Raw genomic sequence first — 18,167 nt, 5'->3', positions numbered from 1 at the left:
AGAGCCAGGGATGCTCACCTCTTGCCTGCCTTTTCCCTCCAGTTTCTAACCACGCTGTCGGTGCGTTTGGCTTTAAAGCTCTCCAGCGGGAACTAGCTGGTGGTTTGCAACCTCTTCCGTTTCCCTTTCTGCCTCCTGCAAGCCATCTTGCCGCTGAAAAGACGTTTCACCTCATTTCACGTTGCCTTGGTTCGGCCGGCGTGCCTTCACGGGCGCGAGCGGGGAATTTAGGAGCAAAACCGGCAAGCTGTTAGGCGCGACCCCCGCCGCGAGCACTTCACCTACCTGGTGTCAGCGGGCAACAGGAAAACCGCAACCGAAACGGCGACTGTGGCACGGAGCCGGCGTGCAGGGCTCCTCCTGCCGCAGCCGTGCCTGGCGTGGGGCACAGGAGCCGGTCGGGGCCCTCACAGCTGCTCGCCCCCTCGGCTCCTCTAAATCTACCAGCGCGATGACAGCAACAGCAACAAAATGCTAAATAACACAGGCAGGTGATGCTTACAGAGGCATCTGATGGGATGGGAACTCCTTTTTTTAGCTTGCTCTGGGACTTGTTCATTTTCCTAGCTGTATAGCATGTGTACAGACTTTTTTGGAAGCAAACGAAGGCAGAATATCTGATGCCTTAAACTTTTCCTCTGACTTGGCGGTGGATGGCTTTGACATACTGAGTCTTCTTAAGTGTCACCGTGCCTTCTGGAGAAGGGTAAAAAAGGTGATTTTTATTTTTTTATTTTTTTTAAATTAAAAAAGGCCTGATTTAACGGAGGTAGCCATGTTAGCTAATTAATGAGCAATTATAGCCAAGGAGTAAAGTAGAAGTGCTTTAATTCTCTCCCATCTCGTTTAGGTTTTGCCGGGCATTCTGAGAGCAGCCGCGAAGCTGCTTTGTTGCCAAGGTGACTTGTAAATGTTGCTGAGGCGATGCTGCTCTGGTGCATTTCCATAGCACAAACATGATAAATTATGGGATGCATATGTCATGAGTCATAGGATTGTTCAGAGATCAAGTGATTTAAGCTATTGGCACGGACACGCGCATCAATACGGGCATGTGATGATCGCATGTCGGTTCATAACAAAGCTCTTCTGGCGGTATTGAAAATCATGCCCGAGTGTGAAAGATTGAATAAATTCTACAAGCTGTGAATTTCTTGATCGGGCAGTGTGATTTTACCAGTTTATCCAATTTTCTAGGAGGAAGACACTGCCCGTTTAAGCCTTAGCTGGGAAAAATAAAACCCAGTATGTTAAAAGCCTGATCTTAAGGCATGAGGTCATGGGGAAAAAGTTAAAGCAGTTTCAATGTGTGAAAGTGAGTGGTGTATTGTGCCAAAGCCTTCAGAGCTGATCTTCAGCGTCGGAGTAAGGTGCCAGTGTCCCTTCACGTGGTAATCGCCTGCTTTTCTTTTCTGGCTGGGCTGTGTGTATACCTGAACAAATGAAGGATGGAGACAATAAACATATCCTTTGCCCTGGTCAGTTATTACCTTCCTGCCACAGGACATAGTCAAAAACAAAAAAAAGAGGTGGGGGAGAGGAAGAAAACAAAAGTCTGTTCAGGGAGAATGGTTGTTGCTTGTTTATGCAGTGGGGTAGGCTTGGGCAGAAGGAAACAAATGCTGAAAACCCCCGAGCAGAGGTACTTGGAGGGAAGAATGAAATCAGCTGGGTTCCCTCTGCCCCATGGGATACTCGGAACTGGACGCTGAAGGTGACTTACGGAATTTCTTGCTGTTGTTGTAATCTCCATGCTGAATACTGGGTTTTAGCATTTGGATAGTCATTACCGACCGTGGATGAGTAAAGGGTGCCTTGCATAAGTGAGCGCAATGAGAGGTTGCTCCAGGGAAGAGGAAAGGCTGTTTTTAGCTGCCATGTTATTTGAACAAAAGAATTGCAGCTTAAACACTAAGATGTGTTTCCTTGTTTGCATTGCATGGGAGGGCCCTGTCTCAAGTAGCTGACAGCAACAGGAAGATGGAAAAATGAAGGAAAGTTTTTTTGGGTAGCGTGTTTGTGTGTGTGTGTAACTGCTGCTGGTGAGATTGTAACCCGTGCACTAAGGAGATATTGCTTCGGGCAGAAACCATATGGGAAGAAACATCTTCTTAATTCTTCCTTGTTTCTAGTTGGGTAAGACAGTGAGAAATGGTCCGAGTTGCTGGTGCTGGTTCTCACAGCTGGTGTGAGATTGGCAAATGCTAGAGGCTCGAGGAAGGAACACGTTTAGGAGTTTAATCTCCTTACTCATAGAGGTGTGTTGCTATGAGAACTCAGCATTTATCCTGTGTTTCTGGCTATCTCGTCACTGTTTGAATAATGATGATATGAAAACTCCCAAGTATTTTGTTTTCTTCTTCCTCTGGTGGCGAAAAGGATGTTGTAGATACATGATGGAGGTGATCAAAAGCAAATAAATTCCCCTTGTCCTTGTGGGGCATGCACGATATGCTTATGTTGCTGTGCCTCATGTTGACATTTATATCTTAATTTGGGGAGACATCGCGTCTGATCTGGGTTGCTTGCAAAACAGTTTGAGGACAGAGTGGAATCTGGTGGTAAAATATTAATAGAGCCTGCGCTCTGCGAGGCGGTCGCCAGTGTGCCAAGGGGAAAAAAACCCTCTGGGCGTGTGACGTGTCTGTGCAAGCTGTGTAGAGAGCCTGACAGACTGTGGGTTATGCCATGTCCTGAACAGCGACTGACCTTTGTTCTTTCGTGGTGAAAATCCGGCTGTAGAAGAGGCGGGGAGCATCGGCGGCGGAGCAGATAGGCAAGGACGTGTCTCACGCTGCTCCCCGGCTCCGCCGTCCGCTGTCCTCCCCTCTCGATGCAGGATGATTACACAACCTGGATTAACGTGCGGAGATGTCGCTTCGCTAATGGTTTTAGCTGCATCTAGCGGGACGGATTTCAGAGACGTGTGTGCAGTGGGCAGTCCTTGGAGGGATTTCTGGCTCGGCGGCCGAGGAGACGTAGCTCTGGTCGCCTGAGGGGTCCCTCTCGAACGTGACCGGAGAGTGGAGTCAAAGGTGTTGCAGAGCCTCTGGCAGCGAGGGCTTTATGGATAAACTTCAATAGATGTGTGCTGTTCTCCTTGGCATGTGGAGTCCTGGAGAAATGCAAACAGTGATGAGCTGTTAGCGGGGTTACAGCAAGTGTTTCTCCCCCTGCATTTTGTTTTTTTAGCACGGACCATCCAAGCGAGCAGCGCTTGGCATCCCTGTGCTGAGTCCTCTTGCAGCTAGAGAAGGAATTAATCTGCAGCAAGTCGCTCTCGGTGGTGGCAGGCTGGAATGAGCTTGCTGTTTCCTGCAAGCCCCAAAGATTAAAACCATCAGTTCCCCCCTACAGCCTGCTACTTCCTCTGACCCTGTGAAAGCTTCTCTGAGAGTTGGTCAGGATGTACCTGCCTTTTCTCAGGCCAGACAGTGTCAGGAGCAGAAAAGCTGTCCCGATCTAGCGGCTCTCAGTGCGAACCGTGGCGTGTAGCTGCTGGTGCTGCTGGAGACACGAAGGCTACAAACAGCGGGAGCGTGGCGGAGAGTGCCTTCACCTGATCTGTTCGGGGAAACTGAGCATATAAGTATAATGTTTCCTTATGAAAGGGGGGAAAAATAGCAGATTGCATTAAAAATGTAAAATGAAATCCGATAGAAGCATTTCTGAAGTGATACTTAAGACGTGCCTGGTCCGGCTTCTTTTGCGCTGTGTGAAACAGGACTGCCGGTGCTGCAGGTGTGGTTATAGGGTGCAGCTGCCGGGCAGCATCTTCATGCCAGATGTGCAAGCACGGGGTGTTGCCAGATTCATTCAGGTTAGGGGCGGGGGACACTGGTCATTCAGAGGCACAGTCATAGAAAGCTGAGATACCTGTTTTCTGGAACATGTCAGCATCGCTGGCTGGAAGAAGTGTGACAAACTGCGTTTTAAAGTCTTGAAGGGAGCAGGTGTTGGCCAGACGGCCTTGCGGAGAGGAGGATTGCCAAATAGCAGGATGGCCCAAGCGTCCCACTCGCCTGGAAAAAGTCAACTTTTGTTTTGATTTTTTCTTGGCCAAAGATCTTCTGCTGTTTTATAAATCAGCCCTGCAGGCAGCTTCCCAAGCAGCATAAAAATTCTGCTGGGCTGTCTTCAGATGCCCACAAACATCTCCAGAACCCTAGGTGCTACTTGGAGCCATTTCCGAGTTGTGGTGAATAAAAATCTTGTCAGATAAGTTTTTTTTTTTTTTTCCTCCCCCTCAGCCTTCTATTGCTGACAACAGGTATTTCAAGCATGGTCGTGAAACCTGGAGGTGTTGGCAGAACTGTAGGAAGGTTCTCTCAAGATAAGGTGAGGTAGAGTTGGGCTGCATCCAGGGGCTGCCAGTGCCTGGATGCTGGTGTGGTGGGTCTTAGAGGGGACAGGGGGCTGCAGGGAAGCAACGTCTGCCCTGGCGAGGGGGAAGAGCAGAAGTTGAAGGCCAGGCTGTACGGGGGAGGAGGCTGAGTAAGGACAGGGAGGATCAGGGGGAGGGAAGGGAAACGGAGCTGTCAGGAGTCCAGGTATGAAACCAGCAGATGTGTTTCAAGAAGGGAAGTGGGAGAAGGAGGGAGGGCAAGAGGAAGGAAGAGGAAAAGGGACATTGAGCTATGGGGATGTAGGACAGAGCGTACAGACAGTTTGCCAAACAGTGGCAGATGTGCAGAAAGAATTTTGGTCAGCCAGGAGGGCTGAAACGCGTGGGAAAACCAACTTGTTTGTGAGAATTGTAAATAGGAAGCTGATTAACTGTTTTGCAGTCTGTACCGCGTGTCTGCTTAACCGTGCCACGGCTAGTTTGGTTAAACCCAAGGAACAATTCCCATTCCAGATGATGATTAAGTGTAATTTTAGGTCAAGCATCCATTTAGAATTGCTTAAGCTGTCTCTAAATTTGGGGGAACAGTATTGAAGCGGGGAAGCTGAAGTTAGGGCAGGCATGGCACTGTGGGTGTTTTTGTGGCTAATTTGTCAGACTAGTTTTAGTAAGCTTTTCAGAGCTCATCCGCTTGCTGCTGCTGGAAATATTTCCTGGAAAAAAGAGAGGTCTTTTTTAAAAGGAGGTGACAAAGATCACGTGATCTGCAGTGACTGGCTGGTTTCTTGAAGTGAGGAAGCCTTTTTATAACCTTGGATTCAAGTAGTGCTTTTTGCAAAATATCACAGCTATTCTTAGTGGTATTCCCGTGTCCGTGTGTGCGTGCTCCGTATCCCATTTATATCTCCAGAAGAAGGGATGAATGCTTTTAAGTCAGACTCTGCAATTTGATGTGAGAAGTTAGGGAAGGATTAGAAATTAGCAAAAGACTAATACTTTATTGTCATCAGGAGGTATTTTTGAAAACAAAGGCATTGCAAAGTGGAGCTTGGATTATTACTTACTGCAGTTTTGGAGGGTGAGGTTGCATTCTGAAAAGGGTCTGTGCTTTCGGTATCTAAAGATGTTTCTTTATTTAAAAAAAATGTATTGTGATGTTTCTATGGATACAAGTATTGTGAATATTGTACTTAAATTAACGTAAAAAGCAACATAAAGTGTGTGCTTTTGGGGGTTTTGTACTTAACTGTGAGAAAACTGCTGCCTTAGGCTTACCAGAGGAGACTTGTTCCAAAGTACAATTTTGTGTTTATTTGCATTCCTCGTGAGCCATAAGTCATGATGGAGATAAGTCATTGAAGAGATCAGAGAGCGTAGGTTTCTCACAATGGATTGTTTTGTATTTATTAGGTCTTGTGGTGTTTGTTTTTTTTTTTTTTTATTTTTAGGTAACTTTACTAGTACAGAAAACAACCAAGGTCACTTTCTTGAAACTCCAGAGGAAAAAGATCTCTCAAATGAGAAATGTTATTTAGAGAGACATTCTATATATGAAAAAGCGGAAGACCAGCCAACAGAAGATATTGGCCAACATCCATGTCCACGTCTGGACAGGAAGCGTAAACACTCTGGTGAGAGAGTGCAAAATGATGGCAGCCAAAATGAAAGCTTTGTGGATGAACTGCAGGACGAACTTATATCTAAAGCAAAAAAGAAGAAGAACTCCAAAGGTAAGACAGCATTTTGCTTTGGTCTCTCTCAAGGAATGTCTTGTGAAAGGAACGTCCCTTTGGCTTAATGTGTTTCCATTTTTGAACTTGATAGTTGCTAATGTGAGCACTGTCATTTCACTTAAAATTATATATATGTATATATATGTATGTATATATATGTGTATATATATATATGTATATATAAAAAACTTGGTATAAAAGGGTAAAGCACTAGTCATTGGACACTGTAGCCACAGCAGTGCAAGTTACTGTAGTGCATGTAACCCTTAATGAGCGAACCTTTAAAATGCATAGTGTGGTGGTAAAGCTGAGACTATATGCCCCGAAAGTGAAATGTAGCTTTTGTTTTAAGTTGAGGGGGCTTTTTGATTAATTTTTAGTTATTTTTCCATTAGATGACTGGCCTGAGAGGGAAATGACAAACAATTCCTCTAACCACTTAGAAGAGCCCAATTGTAATGAGGTGACCAACCTGAAGGTGTGCATTGAATTAACAGGGCTCCATCCCAAAAAGCAGCGTCACCTGCAGCATCTTAGGGAACTATGGGAGCAGCAGGTGTCACCAGAGAGATCCCCGTCCGGCAAGTTGGGCCGGCAAAGCAGGAAAGATTTAGCTGAGGCTGTTCAGCCAGAGGCCACTGCAAAGGTCAAAGACTTCACAGAAGAAAGGCACACCAAGAAAAGGTCAGAGGCCAAAAGCAATAGAAGTTGGTCTGAAGAGTCCCTCAAAACAAGTGACAATGAACAAGGTATGCAGAGACTACTAGGGAAACCAGCCGGCTTTAGCATTTACAGTGACGCATGCTGCCACCGATGTTAAGGAACTGTCGAGAGCATTTTTTTTTTTTTTTAATTTTATATATATATATATTTCTATAGATGTCCATTTGTATAAGGTCTGACACCTCCTCTTTAAGAATTGCACTGTAGCTGATACTTGGCAGACAAGAAAATGTGTTTGTGTATGTGTGTTTAACTATGTGGTTTTTTGTGTGTGTGTGTGTGTGTGTGTGTTTTGGCTTTAAATACTCTTTCATAGATAACATGAAGTTTATGTCTCTAGAGGAGAGCCGGAGGGGGGGCGCATACAACGCGGGCATGCTTCTGGGTGAGGGAGGGAGCAAACAGGCTGTTAGTTGGTATAGGAGTGTTTAACCACACGTAGGATTTGAGGGGCTGTGACCCTCTGAAACAGCGTCAGCACAGCTAGCAACTCTCAATCTCGGGAACCCAACGCCTCCAGCACCCTCAGCACTGCTGGGTTTCACTGCCTTTCCCAGGGCATACGCTCAAGAGCACAGCTCATCCTCCTCCTGAAGAGGATGCCTTGCTGGTTTGTCCCGGGCATGTCCTGTAAACCCCTGTGGCCCCGCTCCCCGGCCCCTTGGCAGAGATCTTCCCAGCGGCTCTCTCCTAAGGGGTCGCTTCCTCAAAGCACATCAGCTTTTCTTGATTAGTTTCTGGCTGCTTCTTTCCCTCCCACTCCGCTTCTTCCTTTTCCCCATCCTGTCCCCCTTCTCTGCCTATTCCCTATCCTGGGGGGGAGAGCCCATGGAGGCAATCTGCCAAATTGTCCTTCAGATGGACATGTCATTCTCCTGTCCCTGCCCCCAGACACCTTGTCTGCTCCTTTTCCCCTTCCCTACAACATTTGCTGCTGCAGCTTGGTTAAAGGGATGAGTGGGGAACGGCAGCATGCAGCCCACACGGCCAATTCCTTTCACGCGTCCCCTGCACCTCGTCGTGAATCCCCACCTCTGGGCACAGCAGGGAGCCCTTGTCTCCTCTTTCGGCTTTTCAGGTGAAAGGTTGCAAATACTTTTATTTTCTTCCTTCTTCTCCCGCTCTTACCCCTCCAAGTTTTCTGCCTGCTTTTGAGGAAAGGCTCTTTCTTGGAGGGGGAACTCTGAGTTGGATGTTTGAGCTTTTTCCTCCTTTACAGACCTGGAACCTTCATCAAACTGGTAGACATTCACCCTCCAGCTGGCCTAACCTGTAGTTTAGCTGAGATCCCCTCAAAAGAGAGAAGCACAAGGAGAGCGGATCCTCTTGTCCCATGCTATGGAAAGGACCGAGTCCAGGTCATCCTGTACCAGTGAGAGTTTTCTTGGGTAGCACTGCTGAAATGATCACAGGCAAAAGTATGATCTTCCCTTCTGTCCTAAAGCTCCTCACCCGTCTTTCCCCTTGGTAGGATTATTTGAAGGCAGAAACCCCCAAACTTTGATGCTTATCGATGGGGAGGGTTCTCCAAAAGGATTCGTGGAGCAGATCAAAACTTAGTTTAAAAGGAGCTCTGACTCTTACTCGCTTGCTTTATGTGCTGCTTTGGCGAGCATGGTGTTGGCTCAAACATCCCTGCCCATCACCTGCTCCCCTTTGTACTTTGAGAAAGAGATACCTTGTAGAGATTAAACGAGGGTCGCTAACAAGAAGCTGCATTGTGTAAGGATGCTCTAGCTTTCCCCTGCAATGCTTCCCGTTGCAGTGACAGGCTTCTCTAATGCATGACCTTGGGAAAGAAAAAAGAGGTGGCTCCCGAGTTACGCGCTGTTCCTGAGGGCATTCAGATTCAGTTGCCCCATGGCTGTGAAAATCCTCTTGGTTTTGGAAGACACTATAAAACCATAAACCTGACTAAATTATGCCTCGCCATTTGTTGTGCAGAGGCACTGGAGATCGTTCAGATCACCTTGCTGATGCTCCTTCAGCCCCGCCGTTGAAGTGTAAACCTTTGAATCTCCTTTTTCTTAGTTCACTAGGACGAGGACATTTCCCCCCTCTGTGAAACAGAGCATCCTCTGTCTGACAGTCGCATGGGGATGGAGTTTTCCATCTTGTATTTCTTGCCTGGAATTAGTCCTCAAACTTTCCTTAAGCAGATACTGTGAATATGAGAATATAGCCTGTCACTTACAGCTTTTTTTTTTTTTTGCTCTGGGGCTGGGAACAATTGTTCCCAGTGCCCAAGCACTGCCTGCGAACGTGGCAATCTGCTGCTGGGAAGCTGGTTGTATCCCAAGGAGAGGGCTGTAACAGGGCATCGGTGCCTGTGCCGGTGAAGCCTCAGTCGAACAGCAGGATGATTTGCCACCTGAGGCTGCAAATCTCTGGGAAGGCGGAGGGTGCTGACTTCTGGGCTTGTTGTTCCAGTGGCGTTCAACCTGGGATTTTAGTGTGAGAGGAGTCATGAGTTGCGTTGCAGGCTGCCAACGGGCTGTCACCCCGCTGTCTCCTGGTCAGCACCTGCTGGCGTGGTGACCAACCGGTGGCTGCTGGAAATGTTCCCCCAGTGACTCTTCCCGCCGTTGCCTCCGTGCAGCCTCACATGTGGGTCAGAACCGCGAGAGCTGCGATGTGGCTTGCCCAAAATAATACCAAGGCCCTGCCTTATCCTGCTCGCGAGGTGATGTTGCCCGTGCTGGCTTTCCGGGGTGCAGCAGGTCCGGGAGCGCGGGGATGCCTGCAACCTCAGGGCATCGTGCCGCTTGCTCCATCGGACCCGTGGCCGAGGCGGGGGCCGTGATCTCTGCCGGGGCCCCGGCTGAGCCATTGCTGCCCGCGGTGGGGTAGCCAGCTCTTCCGACAGCCCCCCAGGGAGCCGCAGCTGCTTACCCGGCGGGAGGAGAAAACCCAGGCAAGCGCGGCAACAAAAGCCGCGCGGAGAGGAGCCGGGAGGATCTCGCCCGCCGGGAAAGCCGCTGCCTGCCCCTCGGACCGCCTTGGGGTGCCGGCAGCGCGGCGGCCGCCGGCCTGGCAGGCAGGAGGAGGCAGCTGCCGGGGCGGGAGCCGAACAAGCGAGCATTCAGGTGACGCGGCAGCAGCTGCTTTTCCGCGTGGACCTCGCTGCAGCCCGCTCCCGCGGGGAGGGAGGCCAGTCCTGCTCTGAGTCAGACTTGCCACAACCCACATCAGTCGGAGGCCTGGGTTTTTTTGGGTTTTTGCTTGGTTCGTTGTTTTTTTTTATTTTTTGTTTTGTTTTGTTTTGTTTTTTTGTTTTGCTTTTTTTTTTTTTTTTCCCCCACGGATATTTGGGGATATTCCTGCTCACTTTTGTTTTTCTTCTCACTTCACATATATAGTGGTCAGAAAGATGGGGTGGGATTCCAGGATTAATCACTTGCCTTTTTTTTCTGCCCGGGTTGTCTTACATTTCTCAGGCTGATGCTTGGCTTTTTCTGGATAGCGCTGGCCTTTCACAACGTTATTGATCCCAAAGCTCCTGGGCGTAGCGTTGTTACTTTCCATCTCTTAGCTGTGGTGCACGTTTAGCCTGGTGCCTGCTGTCACCACTGTGGAGGGTCAAAGTGGAGCACAGAGTTTACGTGGAGCTTGCAGGCTAGAGTACACATATTTTGTGGTGATTAAACCTCGGTTTTTAATGCTTTGCTATCCCTGCATGGGAAAGCCTGCAGTTCTTTGAGATAGGCTTCTCTTCCTGTGTTTTTTTCCTCCATCCTTTCGGTATTTCTGTCCTCCAGACCTGTGAGTTTTTTTCTTTCTATTCCAGTTTTTCTACGTGCAGCAGTTTCTTACTTCCCTTTACACTCACCAGACCTCATCGCTACTGCCTTCCGTCTTCACAGTTTTTTTAGTAAGTGATTAAGTAGATAATGATGATAGTTCTGTATTGGAATTGGGCTTTTCACACGCTACTCCAATTAGGTTAGTTGGGAACAGGAGAATTAAAGAGTCCTTACATCGTGCTGTCTGCAGAATTGGAAAGGCAGCCTTGCATCCATAGGCTCAGCCTACGACTAGGCACCTTCCTTCAGCATTGCAAAGCCTAAAAAACTTACTGGATTTTTGCTGAACAATCTGCACATTGTGTGTCCCGTAAATTCCCTGACATCTGCTTGGCAAGCCGTGATATGCATCTTTTTCTACGAAGTGGCTCGAAAGAACTGAGGGATTTCTGTTTTCATCTTTAATCTAGAAAGCCTTCTGCAAGTTGCTTTCACAGATCTATTTAAAGGGAGACAAAAGTGTGAAGCTGCCCACCAAGAGGATTCTAGATTTTATTTTCTATTTTACTGACTGGCTCTGGATTGAGTCTCTTTAAATAAAGGTCTCTCTTCTCTGAGCAGCTGCCTTACTTGCTCCTGCCATCTCTTCTGTTCTGAAAGTAGCATCACTTCTGAGACTTCTCGGAGCAAAGGAGCCTCTTTCAAGTGCTCAGGGTTTTTTCCACACCTTCCCTCAGTGGTGTGGTATTGTTTGGCTGAAGTGTCCCTTCCTTTCCAGCAACCTTTAAGTTTTCTGCAGAGGAGTTGGTTCTGAGGTCACCTCAATTCTCTTCCCAAGGGAAATTCAGACTATAAAAAGTCAACTTTCCTGTCCTTGTTTTGTTGTAAACCTGCTTGCACTCTGGGGGGGAAAAAAAAAAAAAGTAACCATGCTTTTTGCATGTGGCCCAGATTATGGGATCCAGCCTGTTAGAGCTAACCCCCGGAGAAAACACAGCCCTACCAGTATCCTGCCATGGGCAGCAGAGCACTGGCTTCAGTTCCCCAAACGTCCCAGGGCTTTCTGATCTCACAGAAAGACTCACTTCTGGATGGAGTCTGGGAAAACACAGCTGATTGCTTTTGCTGCAGAATCCTCACGCTTTTTGATAGAGAGTTTGCACAGAGCTTCTGTAGGGACGGCTCCTTGAGTAGCCTTACTTCTCTTGGTTTGTGTTTTTTTTTTTTTTTTTTTTTTTTAAGTAAACATGGTGCCAAGGAGATGTTCCCTGTCTTATTGCCATCTTAAGGGCTAAGCCCAACGTTCCCCCGGTGCTGTCCCATTAGGACCTCATCCACGCTCCCGCCTCTCTTGCTTTCCCCTCCTCCCCTGCCATCGCTGTATCTGCCCTGCCACCACACCTTGCCAAGGGCGGACAAGCCCGGCCAGGCCCAGGCTGCCGGAGGAGTTGGTTCCCCTTCAGATAAAGCAGTTCCAGGTAAGGAGGCGAGTTTTTCCCCCAGCGGGGCGGTGCCGCGGCGGCTTTCCGCTCTGCCTGCGGCGGCTGGGCTGCGGCAGCGCCGAACCGGCACGGCACCCCACGGCACCCCACGGCCTCCGCGGTGCCCCGGCACCTGGCGTGGGGCAGTTCGCTCAGCAATTTTTATCGGGGCGTTACAACTGTTAACGTAACATCAACTGGCAGGATGCTATTTACAGTTTGAATGTGGAACGCTTAAAATATTAATGATTTGAAAATGTAATTGGTAGATCTCTTACGCAGTCGAGGAGCTTGTGTTAAGTGCTTGCAACGTGTTTTCCATGGGCACGCACCATGCAGTGTGTAATGCCTTTCCTTCCCATTTAGGCTTGCCCGTATTCCCAGTGTCTCCGCACATGAAGAGCCTTTCATCCACCAATGCAAACAGCAAAAGGCAGGCTCAGCCAAGCTGTACTCCAGCCTCGAGGTTGGCTGCCAAACAGCAGAAAATTAAAGAAAGCCGGAAGACAGATGGGCTGTACACAGACGAAGAGGAGGATTTCCAACATGCATCTTTGCTGCAGAAATACAGCGAGTGTGAGAAGCCATCAGGGAAACGTCAGTGTAAAACAAAACACTTGGCACTGCAGGAGAGGAGAAGGAGGTCATCTCTGACAGGGGATGACACCACAGATATCGAAAATGCTGAAGATAAGGTATCTTTATTTAGACTTAATTGTCCACCAGCCTCTCAGAAGGCAGAGCCAGCCTGCTTAAAACTAACGCGCTGTCGTGCATGCAGGGTAGCGGGGATTGCATTCACCTTCGTCTGGGGATGCTTTGCACATTTTGTGTTTGCTTTTCTTAACCCAAGTTAAAGACACTATTGCAGGCGGTGAGGCATCTTGCATTTAAAAGCTGTAGTAGGTATTCCTTAAAAAATCAAGTATCAGTAGAAGAGTGTAATTCTTTGCTGGCAAAATATAATCCTGTCGCTGCATTGTGAAAACGAGGATCAAAAAAACCCCACAATAATGGTTTTGACAGGTCACGGTAACGAGGAAAGTCAGGAAGCGACCGGAGCCTACTTCAGACTGCGACTCCTCGCCAGCCAAGTTGTACGAGCAGAAGCTGTACGACCGCCTGCAGCAGACTCCCTCATTGCTACCCGTCTCACAGCCCTCGCAGCTGCCGATCGCCAGCCCCCCTCAGGAGACCACCCCGAGCCGGCCCATGCCGCCCGAAGCGCGGAGGCTTATTGTCAATAAGAACGCGGGGGAAACGCTGCTGCAGCGGGCGGCACGCCTGGGGTACGAGGTAAGGGTCCCTCGACGCCCTGCGGCAGGGTGGAGTTTTTTTATTTCGGAAGTTGATAGATGGAAATTTTGCGAAGCAGCAGCTTCGTGAGTTTGGTTGATGAAATTTGCAGCTCCCCCCCCCCCCCCCCCCCCCGCCGCCCCCCGCTGCGTTCCCTTTGCCGGCGCGCGGGGTCTGGGCGTAGGTCACTGCAGGAGTGAGTCCCCTCTGCTTTGGGGACGCAGGGGGTGCGTCCTCCTCCGTTAATGAGCAAAGGGTGAAGATTTTATCGGTAACCCTCACCTCTGTTTAAATATCAACCATCTGCAAACAGAATGAATAGAATGAATATGTTTTGGTTCTTGTTTTGGTTTTTTTTTTTTTTTTTTTTTTTTATTATTTGATTTTTTATTTTGATGTAGTCTTTATGGTGATCTTTAACAAGCGGTACGATTTTTGCTTTTGTTCTTTGTGAAGAGCGTGTAGTTTAGGAGAAGGGTTTAATTTTTTATTCTTTTCTCCAAGGAGTATCTGGTATGTGACACAGGATGTAACGCTTGGAGTGTCCTCCTGCATGATCAGATACATCGTAGGAGCACTCTGCATGCTTTATGCTCGGCGTCTGGAGCTGCTCAGCGTAGCTGGAACAATGTTGTCTAATGAAACGGCCCCCCTGTTGCTACAAAAATCAGAAACCGATGAATCCCCTAGGTCTGCTGTTTTGAAGCACGCTTTTATTGGGGAAATATGGGTATGTAGGTATGAGCATTGTTGTTGCTCAACTTCAGATCTCGGGAAGAGGTGTTTCATTGCTGAGAGCGATGGCTGCCTTCGGCACGGCTGCGGGGTTCGCCTTGGCGGTGAGAGGAGTGCTGGGACCTCTAGAGCTGGGCTTGAGCCCCGTGCTGGAAGTTGGCATCAGCCCGGGCCCAGGTGGAGCCTGCCCAGCCTCAGGGGTTTGTAGAAACCTCGAAATGCCCTTTGTGTAGCTAGGGAGCTTTGTGTGGGGAGAGGCCTTCCCCAGCTCTGGAAGGCAGGGTTTGTTGGAAAGGTTTTGTTTACCCTAGACAAAGGCTTCTTCTAACCCAGGGCATTTCAGCTCTAGCTAGGAGGAGGAGGAGAAGTGGTTGTTACAACGTTGCTATGGTGATCTCCATAATTTAAATGATTTAATTTCCTACGGACCTAAAATTTCCTATGGATCCAGAATCAAAATGTGTTGTAGCGTGTGCTCTGAGCTATTGGTGTGTATTTTCTTCCCGCGTGGTGTCTGTTGGGGTGAGTACAGTTGGGCACTTCGCTTTCTGTGCCTGGCACGCTCCGCTGAGCGCAGCTCAATGGGAGCAGCTCCGACACTCCGTGGTGGGCTGGGGTCTTGCCCGAGCAGGACCTGAAGGCTCTCTGTTTGCTTTGCTGGTAGCGGGAGCTCTCTGCAGCTTTGGCCATGGGCAGGCTGCTTGCAGAAAGCTGAGGATGCCTGGGCTCGCCAAGGTGGGGGTCCTGGTGCCCTGAGGTAGCCTTGTGCATTCACCATGCCTTCCCATCATCGGCTGATTTGGTCTTCTGACTTGTATTCACACAAAAGTTCACATGAACACCACGTTTTTAATAGCCTTGAATATTCCAATTGTTTGACTTGATCATTTGGCCAGCGTTGACAGCGCTGTGGGCAGCTCCTGTTGTTGGGGGAGCACGGGGCAGGAGAGCTGAGCGGGGCAGGGGCAAGAGCCTGGTCCGTGTGCCCAAGCTGTCGCCGGGACCCGGCATCCTTTGTGTCTTTCAAGGCTTGGAGCGGTGGGTGGCTGCGCTGCCCTCTCAGGGCTCATTTGGCCTGTGGTGAGCTGTGATAGCTTGGTCAGCCATGGAAGCTCTGTAGCTGTGGTGTTTTTCTTGCTAGTGACCAGACTACCACAGTTAGTAGAAAGCTGAATTTCCTCTGTCCCCAGAAAAATTAGAACGGTCAAGAAATTCCTCTTATTAAAAAAAGAAAAAAAAAGAAGAAAAAGTCTCGATGAGGTAATTTGCTGGTCTGTGACCTGTGGCGGCTGCACATGTCTGTTTTCTGCCATCCTCGTTAGCAGGGCAGCAACCTTTGGTGGCTGCAGCGCGCCGGCCAGGGGCTGACGCCGCAGCGGGAGCGCTGGGTGCTCGTGGGTTCCTGGGGGCTTCTCACGGCTGCTGCGGGGGCAGCGGGCGGCCCTGCGGCCCCTTCCCAGCGTGGTGGCAGGGGGGGCAGAGCAGTTTGCATCGCCAGGGCCACAGCTTGCGAAGGGACACCCGAGTGCTGCTGCAGGACTGGGAGCTGGAGGTGGCTGGCACCGCGGGGCACCCCGGAGCCCCGAGGGCGGCAGGAACGCTGTGAGGGACAGAGCAGCACCAGCAGCTCTGCCCTGAGAGCGGATGAGCTCCTCCTGCCTGCCCTTGGCAGACTGCCTGCCTTTGCAGCAGGGATGCCCTGCGGCCTTGCAGAGATCCTACCCCAAACCCAGAGGCAGCGCTGGCACCTTTGGCACGCGGAGGTGCTGGCGAGCTGTATATATTGCTCCTGGACCCATGAGGAGCCCAAATGCTACTAGCTCATGTGCCTCTGCCCCACTCTGAACCGCACAGTACGCATGTGCTGCACATGGCTGCGGGAAGGAGGACACAAACGGTTAGTTTTGTGTGTAAAAGCTGACACGAGAGTGAAACGTCGAAGGACAAATGCGGCTTGCGTCTGGTCAGATAAATTGCAGGGCTGCAGCCAGCAAGGCTACTTTAAGGCAGTGCGGCAAACCATCTTCGGCTCTAGAAATCTGTACGGTCTGAGCAAAACCCTGCCGAAGCTGGTGGGAAGCTTTGCCTTTTCTTTGCTAGGCTTCTGCGCCAAGCCTTGCTTCATCAGGGTATTAGCAACCCATCCCAGTGTATGGGCGCTCTCGAATCTATTCTGTTTTCCCCATTTGAAACAAATGACTTGAGATAATAGTAGTCTTAAAACTGTAATTTACTTTTTGTGAAGGGGGAATTATAGGGAGTGTAAAGTCTTTTTCGGAAAAAAATTACAAAAGGCTTGCGTAATGAATTTGATGGGAGAGGAAACACTGCTGTCTTTGTGCTGCTTGTTGATTTTTGGTGTGTGTCTGGATTTGGAAAGTTCTCTGAATTTGGGATTAAATCCTGCCTGGAAAGGCAGTGGAAGTAGAGGAATGTGTGGTGTGTGATAGGGGTAGGGTGTTTGTTTCCAGGTGGTTTACCCAGACTGGGGGAGAGGGTTTGCCCTGGGGATGCATCACACAAGGGTCTGGCCCTAGGTCACTGGGGGTGGCACTGCCACAAGAGCAGGAGCTCCTGAGCATCAGCCTGCCCTCGAGCTGCAGCTTCTGGGCGTCATCCTGCTCTTGTGTAGCTCCCGCAGGGCTCCTGCACCCTGCCTGGGAATGAACATTGCTTCTGGGGTTTGACACGGTGCTGCGCGGAAGTGTTACCGCTCACCCAAGGGCCGTGTTTTGAGGTTGGGTGGAGTGGAATAGTGCTTCTTGGTGGCAGCATGCGTGCCCAGGGCACAGGGGATGTGCAGGGGGGATGCTGACCCCTTCCCTTGGAAAAGAGGCAGGAGCTGCTGCAGAGCGCGGGTGGGAGAGATGAAAGCAAAGGGCACCTCTGTAGGTGAGGATGGAGCATGCATATTTGCACGCGCCTTTTAGCGTTGCTGTTTGCAGTTTGGCTAACAAACTGCAGACAGCAGAAGCAGCGATGGCACGTATCTTGGCTGTGATGTGCTAGCTTGACTCTCTGGATTCACTGCGAGTGTTTTTCACATTGCTGGTTTAAATAGAGCACCTGAACAGACATTAAATTGCCCTGTGGCGCTTTCACAGCCTTTCCCTAACGTTAGGGAGAGATGCTTATGAAACCGAAAGTGTGTTTGTGGCGCCACATGTTCCTGTATTCGGCAGTGGTGGCTAATTTTTTTGTAAATTGAATAAATCATGTTAAAAAAAGTTAATGAGGCATTTAATTAATTAACAATGTAGAGTTTTATGGTCTTTATGGTTATATTTTGTGGTTAATGACATTCTTCTTATAGCCTCTTAACACAGAATTGCCCGACAAAATTAGCCTTTTCGTCCAGTAGTAGGTATTCCGCCCTAGGACGAGCCTTTCCTTTTTACAAAAATAGATGAAAGGTCTTTTATTTTGAGTTGCAGAATCTACTTAAATGGTAACTTCATGCTAAAAGTGGAGCCAAATATGGGCAGCTGCTTCTGCTACCTATATCCATCTGCTAATTTGCCTGACAGGGTGGTCTGTTTTTGAAGGAAAATTCATACCTCCAGGGTATAATTTTGCACAGCCCTTTCTTACGGGTTTGAGCGAGTGCAGGGTAAAGAGCATCTGTTCCGGACCGGTTTTTGGCCTTTGGGCTGATTAGCAGGAACATGAAGAGCCCCTGTTCAGCGAGAGGTGGGACTGAGGATCCCAGGTTAAACCAGTGGGTGCATCAGGTGTAGGTGGTGGACCGCTTCATCCCGGTGGCAGGTGAGGAGGGGGGTGCTCCGGCGCCTGGGACAGGCAGCTCATTAGCTCCCCGTTCCAGCCTGGTTAGTGAGGGCCTGCTAAAAGAGCAGCTTCATGCTGTATCCTGGATACGAGCTCTTGGGTCAGGTATACCCAGAGCACAGATTGTTGTGGGCTTTCTGGTAGATTTTGAAAGGGGAAGAATAAATGCATCGCACATGGCGGTTGTTTTATTCTCTTGTTTTGGCAAAGCAAGCACTCGCCCCCTCCACGCCGTATTTGGTGTTATGAGGATGTTACTCAGCCTTTGAGAGGAGCAAATGCAAAATTACTGGCTTACCATTAACCTGGGAATGCAGGGGCTATT

At 49.3% G+C, this 18,167-nt stretch overlaps 1 protein-coding gene across 9 annotated transcripts in view; it reads left to right on the top strand.

Annotated features, from left to right (window-relative positions):
• Positions 1-18,167, top strand: part of BCOR (BCL6 corepressor) — an 83,964-nt gene that overhangs the window by 53,567 nt on the left and 12,230 nt on the right. For 5 of the 9 annotated variants that reach the window (XM_042788371.1, XM_042788372.1, XM_042788370.1 and 2 more), the window contains 4 exons: positions 5,794-6,075; positions 6,474-6,827; positions 12,392-12,720; positions 13,052-13,321. In XM_042788371.1, coding sequence (XP_042644305.1) covers positions 5,794-6,075; positions 6,474-6,827; positions 12,392-12,720; positions 13,052-13,321 — 1,235 coding nt within the window. The remainder of the gene's footprint in view (positions 1-5,793; positions 6,076-6,473; positions 6,828-12,391; positions 12,721-13,051; positions 13,322-18,167) is intronic. The other 4 variants (XM_042788375.1, XM_042788376.1, XM_042788379.1 and 1 more) reach the window with 2 other exon arrangements.

This window comes from Tyto alba, unplaced genomic scaffold (assembly GCF_018691265.1).
Source record: "Tyto alba isolate M040663 unplaced genomic scaffold, T.alba_DEE_v4.0 Super-Scaffold_14, whole genome shotgun sequence".
NCBI classification, from domain to species: Eukaryota; Metazoa; Chordata; class Aves; order Strigiformes; family Tytonidae; genus Tyto; species Tyto alba.
The sequence above is the reverse complement of the archived record's forward strand: the minus strand, read 5'-3'. Positions and strand labels throughout refer to the sequence as shown.